The sequence below is a fragment of the Pseudophryne corroboree genome, chromosome 2 (assembly GCF_028390025.1).
Source record: "Pseudophryne corroboree isolate aPseCor3 chromosome 2, aPseCor3.hap2, whole genome shotgun sequence".
NCBI classification, from domain to species: Eukaryota; Metazoa; Chordata; class Amphibia; order Anura; family Myobatrachidae; genus Pseudophryne; species Pseudophryne corroboree.
The window spans coordinates 444,136,576-444,155,778 of record NC_086445.1 but is presented as its reverse complement, the minus strand read 5'-3'; the positions used below and the strand labels follow the sequence as shown (position 1 = coordinate 444,155,778).

General features: G+C 46.7%; 1 protein-coding gene across 2 annotated transcripts in view; it reads right to left on the bottom strand.

Moving 5' to 3' along the window:
* The window catches only part of LOC135026967 (galectin-9-like), a 51,116-nt gene extending 34,498 nt beyond the window's left edge, over window positions 1–16,618 (bottom strand). The window contains exons 1-2 of one of the 2 annotated variants that reach the window (XM_063953669.1): window positions 16,459–16,618; window positions 14,613–14,701 (exon numbers count right to left, since the gene is read on the bottom strand). In XM_063953669.1, the coding sequence (XP_063809739.1) occupies window positions 14,613–14,701; window positions 16,459–16,485 (116 nt within the window). In that variant the 5' untranslated portion in view covers window positions 16,486–16,618. The remainder of the gene's footprint in view (window positions 1–14,612; window positions 14,702–16,458) is intronic. The other variant, XM_063953670.1, reaches the window with a different exon arrangement.
* Window positions 16,619–19,203: the final 2,585 nt, after the last annotated feature.

Below are 19,203 nucleotides of genomic sequence, written 5' to 3'. Positions count from 1 at the left end.
CATTAGTATTCTCTTGGGAATCACCACTTTCTTATCAGGGGAAGACCACGCTTCTTCACATAACTCATGTGACGGGGGAAAAGTCACTGGCTGCTTTTTCTCCCCAAACATATTTACCCTCTTGTCAGGGACAGGGTCAGCCTCTGAAATGTGTAATACATTTTTCATTGCAATAATCATGTATCGGATGGCCTTAGTCATTTTGGGTTGTAATAGTGCCTCATCCTCGTCGACGCTGGAGTTGGACTCCGTGTCGACATCTGTGTCAACCAACTGAGATAGTAGGCGTTTTTGAGACGCTGACGGCCTCTGAGGCGCCTGGGCAGGCCCGGGTTGAGAGCCCGGCTGTCCCCCGGCAGCAACATAATCAAATCTCTTATGTAATGAGTTTACATTGTCATTTAAGACCTTCCACATATCCATCCAATCAGGTGTCGGCACCGACACCACATTTATCTGCACTTGCTCCGCCTCCACGTAACCCTCCTCATCAAACATGTCGACACAGCCGTACCGACACACAGCACACACACAGGGAATGCTCTGACTGAGGACAGGACCCCACAAGGTCTATGGGGAGACAGAGAAAGAGTATGCCAGCACACACCACAGCGCTATATACACAGGGATACACACTACCAGAAGTGAATTTTTCCCAATAGCTGCTGTATCAATACACCTTTTGCCTAAATTTGTGCCCCCCTCTCTTTTTACCCTCTTAGTGCCAGGAGACTGCAGGGGAGAGCCTGGGGAGCGTCCTTCCAGCGGAGCTGTGAAGAGAAATGGCGCTGGTGTGCTGAGGCTTCTGTCCCGCTGTTTCTGACTAAAAATGGCGGGGGTTTTACACATATACAATCACAGACTGTATTATGTGTCTTTTTTATGCCAAAGGTATTCTTATTGCTGCCCAGGGCGCCCCCCCCCCCAGCGCCCTGCACCCTACAGTGACCGGAGTGTGTGGTGTGCAATGGGAGCAATGGCGCACAGCTACGGTGCTGTGCGCTACCTTAATAAAGACAGGAGTCTTCAGCCGCCGATCTCATCACCAACTTCTGATCTTCTGGCTCTGCGAGGGGGACGGCGGCGCGGCTCCGGGAACGGACGACCGAGGACCTTTGCCTGTGTTCGAACCCACTGGAGCTAATGGTGTCCAGTAGCCTAAGAAGCGCAACCTAGCTGTGAACAGGTACGTTTGCTTCTCTCCCCTCGGTCCCACGTAGCAGTGAGTCTGTTGCCAGCAGATCTCACTGAAAATAAAAAACCTAACATTACTTTCTTTACTAGCAGGCTCAGGAGAGCCCACTAGGTGCATCCAGCTCTGGCCGGGCACAGATTCTAACTGAGGTTTGGAGGAGGGGCATAGAGGGAGGAGCCAGTGCACACCAGATAGTACCTAATCTTTCTTTTAGAGTGCCCAGTCTCCTGCGGAGCCCGTCTATTCCCCATGGTCCTTACGGAGTCCCCAACATCCACTAGGACGTCAGAGAAATGAATGTTATATTTATGATGAGGAGATAAAATTCCGCCCACTGTATCACACTGCTTTTAATCCAATCTAATAACCTGCAAGGTAAGATGTGTGTGTAAACACACAGTATGCCATTGATAGACATATATTAAGTTAATATCTTTAGCATTGAAGTTAGAAGGTGCCAGTAAGAACCATGTACACATTGTACCTGGATGTCTACATTTTATATGTCGACATTATGAACAGGTTAAACTGTTGATATTAAAAAGATATTTAACTGCAAACAGTACTTTAACCAGCGTCAAAATATAGGCGTGTCAACATTTTGACCATATAAAATATAGATATTGTTAAAATGTAGACATTGATAATGTAAGTAACTGCACACAGTTTAAACTGCATGCTTTACTGGGCATTCATTTACTGCAGGGCTTAGTGCAATGGTCGCAGCAATTTATGTAAGGTGCGACACATAATGGACGGCAGTTTGTCAGTGCACGGTTCCTCTAGCAGGGAGGGCGACAATTAATTTTACTGTGTGACATTTAGGGAAATCTAACTATGACTGACATGACAGGATGTCCGTTTGCACATGCGCAGTTCTCTTTCTTCAGTAGGCAAACTAGCACTCCAGCTGCTGTGGAATTTTTATTGAAAAGCTTTAAGGGATTATACAGCAAAAGAAAAAAAAAAGAAAATACAAAGTATAAAAGTACACATATATACCCAATTCAGAATACTGAGAACAGGTATAGCCGGTGCAATAACTAAGTGAACATATGTATGGTAAAACAGACTTGTAAAAACATTAAGCAGACTGGATACATGAATTTAAAAAAAAAAAACCTAGATGGCGAGTCAGCCTCATACTATGGCCAGATTTATCAAGCCATGGAGAGTGATAAATTGCACGGTGATGAAGTACCAGCCAATCAGCTCCTAGCTGTCAAATCACAGGCTGTGTTTGAAAAAATAGGATTTTGGTACTTACCAGGTAAATCCTTTTCTTTGAATCCATAGGGGGCACTAGAGTACTCTTGGGATATGGACGGCTTCCGCAGGAAACAGGGCACTGAATATTTAAATTTAGAATACTCCACCCCTCCATATCCCAGAGTACCTCAGTGTTTTTTACTGAGCCGAACAGGAGCTATAGAGAGGTTGACAATGGAGTATTACATATAACATAACGGACAACAATGAAGTTGACACATAACGTTACTGACAACTAAACAGTTGACACCATAACCAGAACTTGATAATTTGAACCAGTCGGTGAGAGTGTGTTACCATAAGATCCCCTGAACTTACCACAAACTAGGTAAAACTGCTCTGGGTGGGCGTCCAGTGCCCCCTATGGATTCAAAGAAAAGGATTTACCTGGTAAGTACCAAAATCCTATTTTCTTTTTCATACACTAGGGGTCACTGGAGTACTCTTGGGACGTACCAAAGCTTCCCCCGTGGGCGGGAGAGCTGTTTGGCACCTGTAACACTAGGCGGCCAAAGCTAGATGCTGATGCCGCAAACGTATCAAACTTGTAAAAGCGCACAAACGTGTGCACGGAAGACCATGTAGCCGCACGGCAAAGCTGCATCGTAGAAGCTCCACGACCAGCTGCCCATGAAGTTCCCACAGAACGTGTGGAATGAGCTGTTACTGATGTAGGCGGCTGTAACCTAGCATGAAGGTAAGCCTGACGTATGGTCAGTTTTATCCATCTGGATAAGGTCTGCTTAGAAGCTGGCCAACCCATCTTGGCAGCATCATAGAGAACAAACAACGTATCCGTTTTACGAACTGTAGACGTTCGGGATACATAAACGCGTAATGCGCGTACCACATCCAGAGTTCCAGAATGTGCTGTCAACACAGGAACTACTATTGGTTGATTGATGTGAAAAGATGACACTACCTTTGGTAAGAAAGCGGGATTCGTCCGAAGTTCCGCTCTGTCATCATGAAACACCAAATATGGTGGCTTGCATGACAAGGCACCCAAATCTGAAACACGCCTTGCCGAAGCTAAGGCTAGACGAAAAATTGTTTTCCAAGTGAGAAACTTTATATCCACTTGCTGTAAGGGTTCAAAATATGAAGACTGTAAGAAATCTAAAACCAGATTCAAGTCCCATGGCGCTGTAGGTGGAATGAATGGAGGCTGTACTCTGAGGACACCTTGCAGAAAAGTGTGTATAGACGGCAATAGAGCCAATCTTCTTTGAAAGTAAATTGACAAAGCAGATACCTGCACTTTTAGTGTGGATAAACGCAGTCCTCCATCTAACCCCGTTTGTAAAAATAACAAAAGACGGGATAACTTGAAAGATGATGTCGGAAACTTCCGAGTTTCACACCAACCTATATAGGCACGCCAAATTCTGTAATAATGAGCTGCCATAACTGGCTTCCTAGCTCGTAACATGGTTGGTATAACAGATTCTGGAATGCCCTCTCTTCTTAAGAGGGTGGTCTCAACAGCCACCCCGTCAAACGCAGCCGCGCTAAATCGGGGTAAAGGAACGGACCCTGTTGTAACAAGTCCGGACGTAGTGGGAGCGGCCAAGGATCGTCTGCGAGTAGACCGTGGAGATCCGAGAACCAAGCTCTCCGAGGCCAATGAGGTGCCACTAGTATGACTGTGACAGACTCTCTTTTGATCCGTTTTAGCACCAGAGGGATGAGCGGAAACGGTGGAAACAGATACACTAGGCTGTACGGCCAAGCGATTGTGAGAGCGTCCACTGCCACTGCCTTTGGATCTCTCGTTCTGGACACATACTGGAGCGTTTGGTGATTGTGGCGAGACGCCATTAGGTCCACCTGAGGGTAACCCCACCGCTGAACCAACATGTGAAATACTTCTGGATTTAATGCCCATTCTCCTGGATGAAAATCCCGACGGCTGAGATAATCTGCCTCCCAGTTGTCCACTCCCGGAATGAACACTGCCGACAATATCACCTGGTGGTATTCTGCCCAATTGAGGATTCGAGCTACTTCCCGCATTGCCATGCGGCTTCTCATTCCTCCTTGTTTGTTGATGTATGCGACTGCCGTTGCGTTGTCTGACTGCACTTGGACAGTCTGAGAGCGAAGCATGTGTACTGCTTGTCGTAGTGCATTGTAAATTGCGCGGAGTTCCAGGACATTTATAGACAGCAATCTTTCGTGATCCGCCCAGAGACCTTGGAGCTGACAATTTTGAACTACAGCTCCCCAACCTCTGAGACTCGCGTCCGTCGTTAGAATTATCCAATTCCAGCCGCCGAACAGTTTCCCTGCGGTTAAATTGTGTACCTTGAGCCACCAGAGTAGAGACACCCTTGCCCTTGGCGACAACCTCACCCTGTGGTGAATCTGCAGATGCGAGCCCGACCACTGTGCGAGCACATCCAGTTGAAATGGACGTGAGTGGAATCTTCCGAACTGAAGCGCTTCGAAAGCCGCCACCATTGTTCCTAAGAGGCGAATGCACAAATGTACTGAGACTGTGCGTGGCTTGAGCACTAATTGTACCAGATGGCGAATAATCTGTACTTTCTGTTGTGGTAGGTAAATTCTTTGATTTACCGTATCGAGAATCATACCTAGGAATTGAAGGCGTTGAGACGGAATCAGATGTGATTTCTTGAAGTTGACAATCCAACCGTGGTGAACCAGTACATTGTACGTTAGCAGCGCATGTTGGAGAAGCATCTGTTGAGACGGGGCTTTGATGAGCAGATCGTCTAAATACGGAACTATTGTCACTCCCAGGGATCTGAGATGAGCTATCATCACAGACATCACTTTGGTGAATACCCGAGGCGCTGACGAAAGGCCAAACGGTAGAGCCTGAAACTGGTAATGGTTCTGGCGTATTGCAAACCGCAAGAATCTCTGATGAGGCTGCCAAATCGGAATGTGTAAGTACGCATCCTTGAGATCTAGCGCAATCATGAATTCCTTTGGCTCTAAACCCGCAATCACTGAGCGCAGAGATTCCATCTTGAATCTGTAGTAAGTTACGTACCGATTGAGACCCTTTAAGTTCAATATTGGCCTGACTGAGCCATCCGGCTTCGGTACCACAAACAGACTGGAATAATAACCCTGACCCTGTTGGTGTACAGGGACCGGAATCAAAACTGCTGAATCCAGTAGGGACTGAATGGCAATTTGCAGAACCGCCCTCTTTACGTCCGACAGAGGCAGTCCTGTCTTGAAAAACCGCAGTGGCGGAAGACAGTCGAACTCTATTTTGTAACCTCTTAACACTAAATTGCGGATCCACCCATCCGCGGATGTCTGGAACCACGCCAAATGGAACGTCTGAAGGCGTGCTCCCACAATCGGAGAACCGAGATGGGCTGGTAGCCCGTCATGCCACTGGCTTGTCGGTGACCTTAGCGTCCTGACGACTTGTGTTGGTCTGTTGGAAACCATGTCCACGACCCCGTCTACCAGGCGTGGCTGTTCCTCTGCCACGTCCGCGAAAGGACTGAGGTCTAAAGGATTTGAACGCAGGTCCAGAGTACCTCCGTCTTGGTACCGGTGGAGGCAATGGTAAGAAAACCGACTTTCCTCCCGTGGCCTCAGAAATCCATGTGTCCAATTCAGGACCAAACAACTTCTTGCCACAGTAAGGTAACGCCTCTATACCCCTTTTGACCTCTGCCTCCGCTTGCCAATAACGCAGCCAGAGTGCTCGTCGTGCCGTAACTAGCGACGACGAAAGGCAAGAAGTGAGCTGACAGACGTCAGTAGAAGCTGTACATAGATACTCCGCAGCCTCACACATTTGATCAGCAAGAAGTATAAGGTGTTAGTCATGTAGGGCAGACTTGAGTTCTGTAATCCATACTATGAGCGCCTTAGTGACCCAGATGCCAACCAAGCCAGGTCTCAGCAGCACTCCTGCTGCAACATACATGGACTTTAGCATAGTTTCTATTTTGCGATCTGAAGGGTCTTTAAGCGTAGTAGCAGCTGGCACTGGTATGGTTAATTTCTTTGTAAGTTTCGACACTGACGAATCAACTATTGGCGGATTCTCCCATATACAAGTCACAGAGTCTGGAAACGGGTAACTAGACTTAAATTTGCGAGGTATAGAAAACCGTTTATCTGGAGTCTGTCGTGTTTCTACTAACATCTTATTAAGAGACTCCGAAACAGGAAAACACATTGGAGTTCTCTGTCGTTTCGTAAATACGACCTGATCATTTGTCAGAGGCTCCTCAGTCTCTGTAAACTTCAGAGACTGACGCACCGCTCTGATGAGATTATCAATACCTGAGCTGTTAAAATCCTCACTATCTGACTCCACTTCGCCCTCCTCACCCTCATCTTGTGCCGTGAGGTCTGGCATGGAATCGTCAGAATGCAACATAGCAGAGACTGGTAAATCATAAGACATATGAAATTTATCCCGTCTACCCAAAATGGATTTGGAACTTTCGCAAGGCTGAGACGCCTCCGGTAGTTCTGGCGGTCTCACCCTAGACTCAGATCTTGCCGCTTCCCGCTCTTGTCGAGCGGCGGTCAATTCTGATTGCAACCCAGCCAGTACATTGGCTAGCATTTCCCATGGAGGGTCCGGGGAGGAAATTGGCTTTAAAACCGGAGCAGAAATTGTATTCGTAACTGAATCCACAAAACATACTGTACATGTGGTAGATCCATCCGGTAACACACTGCTGCAGACTTTACAGTGATGCTTTTTCATTTTTGCTGGTGCCTTACTCATTATGGAGACAGACAATACAATACACAAAAAACAGACACTTGCACGACTCAGTAAAATAGTACTAAGGTGTCTCTATATATATATCTGGCCAAGTGCAGTTCACGTGGCCAGTACTATGAAATGTGATCCAAAATTCCCACTAACACCCCTGCGCCTCCGGTGGAGTAGAGATGTAGTACTGGAACGTTCTGGAATCACAGCAGGAAGACACAGGAAGCATGGTTAAAATGGCCCCCATGCTTACACTTATAGTCACAGTACAGGTTACAAGCCTTTAAACTGACATCTGTATGAAAATCCTGTGTAATTAACCCTGCAGCCTAGCATACTGCTGTTGCTGCAGGTTATCCCCCCTCGTGCCGCTGATTGTACCTCTGCTTGCAGCCTGTAATGCCCCCCCCCCCTGTATGCTCCGTTTGCGGAGGCAGCATGCGGGGCGGGCAGTGATAGTGTGGGGCCGCCAGCGGGACACGCTGAAGACAGAGAGCAAGGAGCGCCTGAAGCGCTCTGAGCTGCGGCGGCGGCCGGAGCAGCGGCGGCGGGCGGACTGTTTAGCGGCCAGTAGTATGGTGCGCCAGCGGTCTATTAAAGAAACGTTGTCCCCACACAGCGGGGCGGCAGCGTGAGCTGACCGCCCCAACCAACATACCTTGACTCCTGCTTGTGGTGAGGCTCCGACGGGGCTTCTCTGCATGCGCCGGCCAGCCTGTGTGCAGGAGGTCTGTATGGCTGTGAGGGTGCTCATTTAGTGAGGACCGACACGCCACAGCTGCTTGTAGCAGCTTGCACTATCCCTGACCCTGCCTTTTGGAAGGGGGAAAGGGATGTGTATGAAAAAGAAATATTAACTAAAAAAAATAAAAATATTCAAAAGAATTGTGGACCAAGCCACAGAACCTGTTGCTACGTCGAGCACAGAAAAAACACTGAGGTACTCTGGGATATGGAGGGGTGGAGTGTTCTAAATTTAAATATTCAGTGCCCTGTTTCCTGCGGAAGCCGTCCATATCCCAAGAGTACTCCAGTGACCCCTAGTGGATGAAAAATAAATGACAGTTCACAGCTGATTGGTTGGTATGCAATTTATCACTCGCCAAGGCTTGACAAATCTGGGCCTATGCATAGGCTTGCACAGGAAAAGGAGATTGCTCTAGGGCCCGTGAAGAATCCGACACTTGAACTAGTGCTATAGCCTGGTCTATCTCCCCAGCGAGTGTGGATTCTAACCATTTGGCACAGATATAATGAAATTTATATTCAGCACTCCTAGCCAAACAGGTATACTTCTCATGTGCAAAGGTGGTATTCAGAGGTGTAGCTAGGTGCCATGGTTCCCGGAGCAAGGGTATGTTTAAGCACCACCTACCCTGTATTGAATTGTGGGCATGTTACATTTGAGAAGAAAAAAATATTAAAAAATCCTAAATTGGTGACCGGGTCGGTTCTAGACCTTGTGGATCTCAGAGCAAAAGTTTCCTCCATGTTTAAAACAGGGACAGTACGCACCTAAGGCGTGCAACAAAAATATAAGGGCCTGGCTTCATGGGAATGGTTGTGGCCACAGAATAGTTCCAATTCAGATTGCACCTTACAGTATTGTCAGTTATTCACATTACACCAAAATAGTGTCCGTTAGTCACTTTACACCACACAGTAGAGCCCCTTATACACGTTACACAACACAGTAAAGCCCCTTATACACATTACGCCACACAGTAAAGCCCCTTATGTTATGCCACAGTAGAGCCATTTATACACGTTACACCACAGAAGAGCCGCTTACACAAGTTAATCTGCAGCTTTTAATGCAGAGAGAAGTGCTGCAGCAGCAGCTGGGACAGAGAGAGGTGCTGCAGCAGCCGGGGCAGAGAGTAGTGTAGAAGATCAGAAGTAACCCTGCTGCACAGCCACACGCAGACAGTGAGACATATAAAGAGGGCAGCAAAGCTCCGGCATGTGCTGGCTGTCAGTGTCTCCTACTGTCGCCTATGGCCTGCCCTGTACCCTACATAGTCTCCGAGTCAGTGTGTGCCCTTCTGCTTCTCATGCTCTGCAGCTGCCCGTACAGTGGCCCGCGGTATAGTGGACGGAGGAAGGGTGCAGGCGGCTACGCGCCCTCTAACTTTTCCAGCACCCGGAGGTCGCGCTCCACTGGAGCCACCCTCGCTACACCCCTGGTGGTATTCACCAGAGACAAACTGATCACCATTATTTATTCTATGTCAACATTATGACTGTCGTCATTTTAAGTTTAGTCAAAATTTTGACTGTGTCCACATTTTAACGGGTTGGATATGAGTTACTGCCACTGGGAATCCAGACGGTGAGCATACCGACCGCAGGATCCTGGCGGCAGAATGCCACCGGGGAGGGGCGCGAGTGCAATAAGCCCCTTGTCCTCGTCATAGGTTCTATTCCCACTCCATGGGTGCCGTGGACACCCACGACTGGGAATAGTCCCTGCTAGTCGGCATGCCGACTGTCAGGATTTAAAGGGGGGTGGGATGTAGCCGTCGGTAATGTGACCGGCAGTCTCCTGACATAACTACGTCCCACTTTAACTGTCAATTATGCCATAGTATCATTTAGTGATAGGCGAAGTTCATCTTTGAACAATTTGTGGCAATAAGAATAGTGTTGATGTGCAGTGGAGTAAGAGGTTGGGTAAAGTTGATATCCCATCATACTTGCCTACTCTCCCGTAATGGCTGTGTGTGTCCCAAAAATCAGGCGATGTTCCCGGCCACCCGGGAAAGTTGGCAAGTCTCCCATAGCAGGCATCCGGCGGCTGCATTTCCCCGCACCTCCCTGAAGCTGGCTGTTTCAGTGGGTGGTCCGGGGGCTGATCACACAATTCTCAATGTAATATTGGCATTGTACATCCACTGCCTCTTATGCTGCATCACGCCCCCTATTACAACCATGCCCCCAGCATCGCTCACTCCTGTGCCAACCTGACTGTCCCCTGCATGGAGGGGACAGCCATAAAGTCAGCAACTAATTTATGCATCACATTCATTTGGGAGAGAAACACTGGAAAGTTATTGTCTGTATGTATAGCTTATGCTTTCTAAACTTCGGGGAAATATTTTAGTAAGATAGGAAGTAAGCTTTCCAAAACAATTGGCTCAAGCGAGCTGGGATCAGGGTTCCCTGCAGAGAGGGCCCTATTGAGCTCCATTTCTGAGGCTGGGATTGGGTCTTCTAACATCCCAACAAGACAGCAGGCTGATAAGTAATGTCAGCTGCAAAGTATAACTAGATGGATAAAAGAGCACTACCTGGGGAAAGAGGAAACCTAGGCAGTGAGAGGAACACCTAGATGTATTAAAAATGGGACCAACTTGCCTGCAACCATAAATGTACTTGGTTTGCATACTAGGTTCCCCACACATAGAAAGGGACTTAATATTAGTATGTGCCGTATAGACAAGGATTTTATTTTGTTGTTGTACTATTATGGTTTTGCCTAGTAAAACTAGCTGGGCCTTTGCACCCATTCAGGGTCATTTACTGCAGTTGATCACCTTCTACACTAGGAAAAGGGGATCCGCGCTACCTGTTCTCATGGCATTGCTTATGAACACTTATTGTATTTAAATTGATCATGATGGCAGCGGGTCATATGACGTCTAAAATACTTTTAATGATCTGGAAGTGAATCTGGAATCTTTATTCTAACTTCCCAATTGCTGTTGGGAAGTTAGAAATTTTGTTTTCTTCAAACAAAACATAGGGGGACATTTACTAAGCAGTGATAAGAGCGGAGAAGTGAGAGAGTGGAGAAGTTGCCCATGGCAACCAATCAGCACTGAAGTAACATCTATAATTTGCATACTATAAAATTATACAGAGCTGCTGATTGGTTGATGGGGCAACTTCTCCACTGGCTCACTTCTCCGCTCTTATCACTGCTTAGTAAATGTCCCCATTAGTAACTAGATTTCACAAGTCATAGAATGATTCATCATGATGTGAGATAAGAAAAAGGAAGTTACTATTTGGTTGTAAACATATGCAATCTGAATATGAGCATACGTGTCAGCTCACACTCATTTGAAAAACAAGAGTCCTCGTGGGGAGAAAACCTCAAACCCCCCCCCCCCAAAAAAAAAAAAAACCAACAACATCACATCAGCGGTTTAAAATTGTTCTTGTGATGATTATTATTATTAATTAGTAAGTGAGCAGGATGCAGAGAGGCAGCAGTTCCTAAACTTGCTGCTCTGGACCCCAGTTTATGTTTTCCAGATCACCCAGCAGGTGCACAGGTGTATTCATTCAGACATAATTTTAAAGAACCAGAGGTGGATGTAATTATTTCACTTGTGAATCTGCGGGGAGACCTGGAAAACAAGCAGTTTGTGATCCTGGGGACAGAGTTAGAGAACCTATGCAAAAAGGTAACTAGTTTTCCTGAAGAATAGGCAAGTACCATATCATAGGAGTGCGTAGACACAGAGGCGTCACTCACCTCTGTAACACCCGGTGCGGCAGCAAGGCAAAAGGGGTGGGGCTTTGTGGTAATGGGCGGGGCTTAAATAGAGGGGCGAGGCTTCACGGGCGGCACCAGTTTTTAGCTCATTGAAGGCACAAAAAGGGGCGGGGCTTTGTGGGAGGGGGAGGGGATTTGCGTCCCGACACCCGTTTTTTTGTCACTGGGGTGTGTGGGAGGTGAGGGCTGACTCCCAGGGGTTCTGTCCCTACAGTGCTGGCTCCTACACAGTGACAGGAGCCGAGTGCTGCACGTAATATAACAGTGCAGCACTCGGCTCCTGTCACTGTGCAGGAGACGGCATTTTGGTGTCACCCCTCGGCGGGTGACACCAGGGAGCGGGACGCACCCCCTTGTGACGCCACAGTGTAGACAGGGTCTAGGGCAGAGGTTATCAAACGTGGTCCTCAAGGCCCCCCAACGGTCCAGATTTTAGATTTATCCATGGCTCAGCACAGATGACTAAATCAAATTGACCGAGTTGCTAATTAACTCATCTGTGGCCAATCATGGAAAAATGTAAAACCTGGACCATTTTGGGTGCTTTGAGGACCGCGTTTGATAACCTCTGGTCTAGGGTGTGCGCCATCTCCATGCTGGTCAATGTCGCTGGCATTTCAATGAGTCTCATTGTCAGTGAAACACTCAATAACTTGCAAGTCATGGCAGTAATTGGAGAGACTGTGGTGACATCACGCTGAGCGGGGAGACTGATGACATGAAACTAGTGCTACACATGTCACTAGGTGCGCACCCTAATGAAATGTAATGCACATTTCAGTGCAGCATATGAGACCAAACAAGAGGGGAGCTGCATAATATATTATATATATATATATATATATATATATATATATATATATATATATATATATATATATATATATATATATATATATATATATATATATATATATATATATATATATATAAAAAGCTGGCACTCGTTCACAAACATATGGTAATTGCCTGGTTGCCCTCCTAAAATACGTCTTGCAACGTATAGAAATAGCAGGTGGAAGGCGGCACTCCAAGGTCTTAGAAAACACTGGAAAAGATAGGTGCTGAACACCATAAGCTGCAGTAACGTTTCAGTTTATTAATTAAACTTGTGGTCTGACGAAAGTTTAATTAATAAACTGAAACGTTACTGCAGCTTATGGTGTTCAGCACCTATCTTTTCCAGTGTTTTCTAAGACCTTGGAGTGCCGCCTTCCACCTGCTATATATATATATATATATATATATATATATATATATATATATATATATATATATATATATATATATATATATATATATATATATATCATTATTTCACCAATGACGTCAACATATCCCACTACATTTCATGTAGCAATCATCTTTATTTTTGCACTCATGTATCGAATTTTTGCTTTTTTTCACAGACTGTTACTATGTAATCTAAATCTTCTAAAGATGTGTTTCTTGTACTCAGGTAACTCTAAAGGTGGGTACACACTATTAGATATATCTGCAGATCAATTGATCTGCAGATATATCTATGTACGGATCGGGCAGTGTGCTGTGCATACACACTGCCCGATCCGTCGGGGGACTGACGTCATGAACAGGGCGGGCGCCCGCCCAGTTCACCTGTCAATCACCGACGGCCGCTGCAGCATGTGTACGGGCGGTCGGCCGACCGCCCCGTACACACACAGCGACGCGCCAATATATCGTTAGATATATTGGCTGTCGGCTGTGCTGCGCGGCCGACGCGATATGTCTGTGAACGACGGAGTTCACAGACGTATCGCCCGTACACACTGGCCGACGGTCCCGCGATGTATCGGCCGTTCAAGAGAACGGCCGATACATCGACCAGTGTGTACGGGCCTTAACAGTGCATGTTTTCCAGGTATCCTCATAGCATAACAAGTGAAATAGTCAGTATGCTACCACTTATTTATCATTTTAAATGTCAGTAATGAATACACCGGTGCTCCATCACAGAATGTTGAACGTCTGGACTATAGGGTTTCATGAGGACTGAAGTTAGGAAACACGGGGCCTAATTCAGAGCCGATCGCTGCTACAACAGTGATCGCAGTCTGAAGCCCTTGGGGGTGTGCCAACGGCGTTAGAACGCCATTGGGAGGGGTGCAGTCCGGACAACGCAGGCATGTCCGGACCATTGCTGGGGCCGGCCGCGGTGGTTGCGTGACATCACAGGCAGCAGCAGCGACCCAAAACATGGCATGTTTTGCTATCATATAGATTAACCCTTTACAGTACAGATAAATAATTAATTATAATAAATTAACATGGTTATGTTTGCATTAAGGGGTAGATTATCTTCCTTAGCAATATATAAAGTTGTTACAATTAAATCTAACTAATTGTGATTGATCATAAAAGTATAAAATATATCACACCCTAAATCTTGATTTCAACATTGTTCCATTGAAACACACCTGTTACTCTGATCACTTGTTCTGTATTTCTTTTAACATTAAGACTTTAGGAGGTAGAATATATTCATGGCTTTACTGTGTTAGAGATGATTTACTAACATGTTCTATTTGTAACCTTTGAACCACTTATACACCTTTCACACATGCATCTATATCACGGGTTTTTTCACGTGAAAGCGCATCAACCCGGGATTTATGCATGTGTTAAAGGAAACAACCCAGGACTACCCTGCTCCCAACCTGGGTCATGTAGCCAAGTCCCGGGAATTTCCTGGCTTGCTAGACCTGGCAAATTCCTGGGTCACGTGTCTGAAAGAGGCAATATTAGGTGCATGCATTTTTAACTACAGTAGCCCCCATTTTATATGGTGTTAGAACGTGGGCTCATCCATGCTTCCAGTTGTACACCCTGCACATAGACACCTGCATATAACCAGTTTGCTAGTTAGTTGAACATTTATCATTACTCGTACATACCGATCACCTGAAGGCAGCACAGTGCCGCTGATAACAACCAGTGTCCCATCACTGATGCCATTGTGAAAATGGGTGCTGAATGGAACAGGCTGAAAGAAAGGATAACATTGTGACTGGGCAGGATCTTCCAAAGGAATTAAAGCTATAAATCAAATCTATTTGTTTTCATGTGTGATTTACAGGTTCCTTTGCCGATATATATTAAAGGTATATCCACCAATAAAAAGCTGCACCAAAAAAGCTCAGACATTGCAAAACACTGCTTAATGTATAGTATAGAATTAGGGAATTGCCTTGAAAAAAAAAAAAGTTTTACATTCTTATCGCATGGGATTTCCAGCTGTAGCAACTCCACTGATATTCTAAATCCATTATAGTAATGGAAAATTTCCAGTAATAAATAAGTTGGGCAGACTGCCTCCTTACAAACCCACAACCAGAACCAGCAGGACGATTTGCATTATACCAGGGAGAGCTGGGGTGAGGGGTTATGCTGCTACAGAGAATGCCTTGTAATTGTGGGTAGTCAGGCCCCAATAGACTGAATGGACTAGGGCATATTTCCATTATAGCAGTAGTTTCCCATATTCACATTCTCTATTTTATAGTGGAAACCAGACTGTCTACGGCTACCTGCTGGGAAGGAATGGGGATTTAAGGGGCACACTGCCTGATGTACTGTTTTTAATATTTATTACTGGAGTACTTTTTTTATTTTAGTGGCCAACTCACTTCAGCAGGTTTTCTACATGTAAAAGATATTTTCATTCAATAAAAAAAGGGAAATTTAACCTTTAACATGCTGTCCCCACAGCTACCAACTGTGCCCGATATAAATCGTACTAGACCACAAGGACGGTATAATGGTTAGCGTTACTGCCTCACAGCACTAAGGTCTTGGGTTCAATTCCCACAACGACCCTGTGTGGAGTTTGTATATTCTCCCTGTACTTGTGTGGGTTTCCTCTGGGTACTCTGGTTTCCTCCCATACTCCAAAAATATACTGGTAGGTTAATTGGCTCCCAACAAAATTAACCCTAGTGGAAATATAAGTGCATGTACATGTGGTAGGGAATATAGAGTGTAAGCTCCACTGGGGCAGGGACTGATGTGAGTGGTCATATATTCTCTGTAAAGCGCTGCGGAAAATGTGTGCGCTATATATACACACATAACTGGTAATAAATAAATACATTATACATTTAAATATTTCTCCATAGCAATATATTGTTATAAACGGACATGTTATCTGTTTGATTTTCATTTCAATGTGTTTAAAAAATATTTTTATATTTACAAAAGGGAGTATTTAATAATGAGTATTTACAGAATGATCATTTGCAGTGATAATTACGAGGGATAGATGGATATATAGCTCACAGAGCTCAGGCAGACGTTTCTGCTCTATTTCCACAGATACATTACTTTGCAATATTAAACATTGCAAAATTCCCAAATGACGGAGCTCAGCTGGCAGGGGGTGGGTGGAATTGTTACATGAACTTTGAGCAATTCCACGCAACACAGTGCAATGCAGCCAGCAGTCCTAGCTAGCAATGACAGCGCCTAGTATCCATCACATGACTAACTAAAAGCAGATTTATCACATACACACTGGCAGAGAGCCCACACGAAGTGTAATGTCGCCGCACAGGAACATAACAGTGTGCTAGCACTGGTCACCTCACAACAGTAAAGATCTGCGGGAACAGTGCGGGAAGTGCAGGGTAAAAGTTTAGAAAGAGAACACCAGGCGACCATCTCCGGCTACCTGTCCTGTGTGCTGACTACTGCTAGGAACGGAAGCATGACCAGGGTACGGGGGCGGCTGCTGCTGGTACTCACAGGGTTGTAGATGGGTCCGTGTGACATGGTGGTGGTGGTGCTGCTGGGGAGATCCTGCACCGCGCTCAGGGCAGATGGTCCAGTAGGGCTGCGCTGCTTGGAACTCCGGATGCTTTTATTAACGGTACGTGAGAGTGAGATCCCTCCCAGCCAGCGCTCAGCCTACTCCTACAAGTGTGCGCAGAGTAGCACATAGTATGGGGTGGGAGGGGGCGCATGTCCTTGTCCACAGCTGGAAAAGCAGACTTGTTTCATCTCATTGATATGTATGTGTTTTATGTATTCTTCAAATCTAATGTTTCTTATTGCTGGTAAGGAAGGCGTTATGTGAGGGTCACTTGTTGCTGCAGGCATATCGTTTGGCATGAACGAGGCTGAAGTTAGCTTCTTATTCGGCCAGCTTCTTATTCACTTCTTATACGGCTCCAGCTTCTTATTCACTTCTTATTCACTTCTTATTCGGCTCCAGCTTCTTATTCAGAAATTATTATATTAAAATAAATTAAATAAGGATAGATCACTAAGTTAACATTGCATAAACTTCAAATAGTGTCCCTTACACCAATTTACATGACATTTTGCATTAAACAAAAATGATTTAGGCATGAAAATGGTGGTAAAGCGGGCACAGACACCAGATTTCATCATTTTGAATAAGAAGCTGTAGCTGTGCAAGGGTTACACAGCGTTGGTCAAAAGATTTGAAACTTGAAACTCACACAGGGTGGTAACTTACATCAGTGCCGTAACTAGGCATTTTAGCGCTGTGTGCAAGAAACGACATTGGCGCCCCCCCCCCCCCCCCATGCAAAATAGGGGCAGTGTGCGCCGTAGGCGCGTGAAAAATATATAGGGGCGTGGCTTCATGGGGAAGGGGCGTGGCCACAAAATAATAGCAATTCATACTACGGTGCACAGTAGTCTCCATTATTCAAATTACGCTGCACAGCAGCGCCACTACACCAGGTAGAGCCCCTTTTATACATTACAGCAGACAGCGTCCCTCTTTTTACACATTACAGCAGACAGTCCCCCTTTTTACACATTGCGGCAGCCAGTCCCCCTTTTTACACATTGCGGCAGCCAGTCCCCCTTTTTACACATTGCGGCAGCCAGTCCCCCTTTTTACACATTGCGGCAGCCAGTCCCCCTTTTTACACATTGCGGCAGCCAGGCCCCCTTTTTACACATTGCGGCAGCCAGGCCCCCTTTTTACACATTGCGGCAGCCAGGCCCCCTTTTTACACATTGCGGCAGCCAGGCCCCCTTTTTACACATTGCGGCAGCCAGTCCCCCTTTTTACACATTGCGGCAGCCAGGCCCCCTTTTTACACATTGCGGCAGCCAGGCCCCCTTTTTACACATTGCGGCAGCCAGGCCCCCTTTTTACACATTGCGGCAGCCAGGACCCCTTTTTACACATTGCGGCAGCCAGTCCCCCTTTTTACACATTGCGGCAGCCAGGCCCCCTTTTTACACATTGCGGCAGCCAGTCCCCCTTTTTACACATTGCGGCAGCCAGGACCCCTTTTTACACATTGCGGCAGCCAGGACCCCTTTTTACACATTGCGGCAGCCAGGACCCCTTTTTACACATTGCGGCAGCCAGGACCCCTTTTTACACATTGAGGCAGCCAGGCCCCCTTTTTACACATTGCGGCAGCCAGGACCCCTTTTTACACATTGCGGCAGCCAGTCCCCCGTTTTACACATTGCGGCAGCCAGACCCCCTTTTTACACATTGCGGCAGCCAGTCCCCCTTTTTACACATTGCGGCAGCCAGTCCCCCTTTTTACACATTGCGGCAGCCAGTCCCCCTTTTTACACATTACGGCAGCCAGTCCCCCTTTTTACACATTGCAGCAGCCAGGCCCCCTTTTTACACATTGCGACAGCCAGGACCCCTTTTTACACATTGCGGCAGCCAGTCCCCCTTTTTACACATTGCGGCAGCCAGGCCCCCTTTTTACACATTGCAGCAGCCAGTCCCCCTTTTTACACATTGCGGCAACCAGTCCCCCCTTTTACACATTGCGGCAGCAAGGACCCCTTTTTACACATTATGGCAGACGGTGTCCCCCAGAGAGAGAGAGAAAGAGAGAGAGAGAGAGAGAGAGAGAGGGATATACTTACCTTCTCCCCGCTGACAGGCTCCTCATGCTGGCATCTCCCACATTGCGGCAGCCAGTCCCCCTTTTTACACATTGCGGCAGCCAGGCCCCCTTTTTACACATTGCGGCAGCCAGTCCCCCTTTTTACACATTGCGGCAGCCAGGCCCCCTTTTTACACATTGCAGCAGCCAGTCCCCCTTTTTACACATTGCGGCAACCAGTCCCCCTTTTTACACATTGCGGCAGCCAGGCCCCCTTTTTACACATTGCGGCAGCCAGTCCCCCTTTTTACACATTGCGGCAGCCAGTCCCCCTTTTTACACATTGCTGCAGCCAGGACCCCTTTTTACACATTGCGGCAGCCAGGACCCCTTTTTACACATTGCGGCAGCCAGTCCCCCTTTTTACACATTGAGGCAGCCAGGCCCCCTTTTTACACATTGCGGCAGCCAGGACCCCTTTTTACACATTGCGGCAGCCAGTCCCCCGTTTTACACATTGCGGCAGCCAGGCCCCCTTTTTACACATTGCGGCAGCCAGTCCCCCTTTTTACACATTGCGGCAGCCAGTCCCCCTTTTTACACATTGCGGCAGCCAGTCCCCCTTTTTACACATTACGGCAGCCAGTCCCCC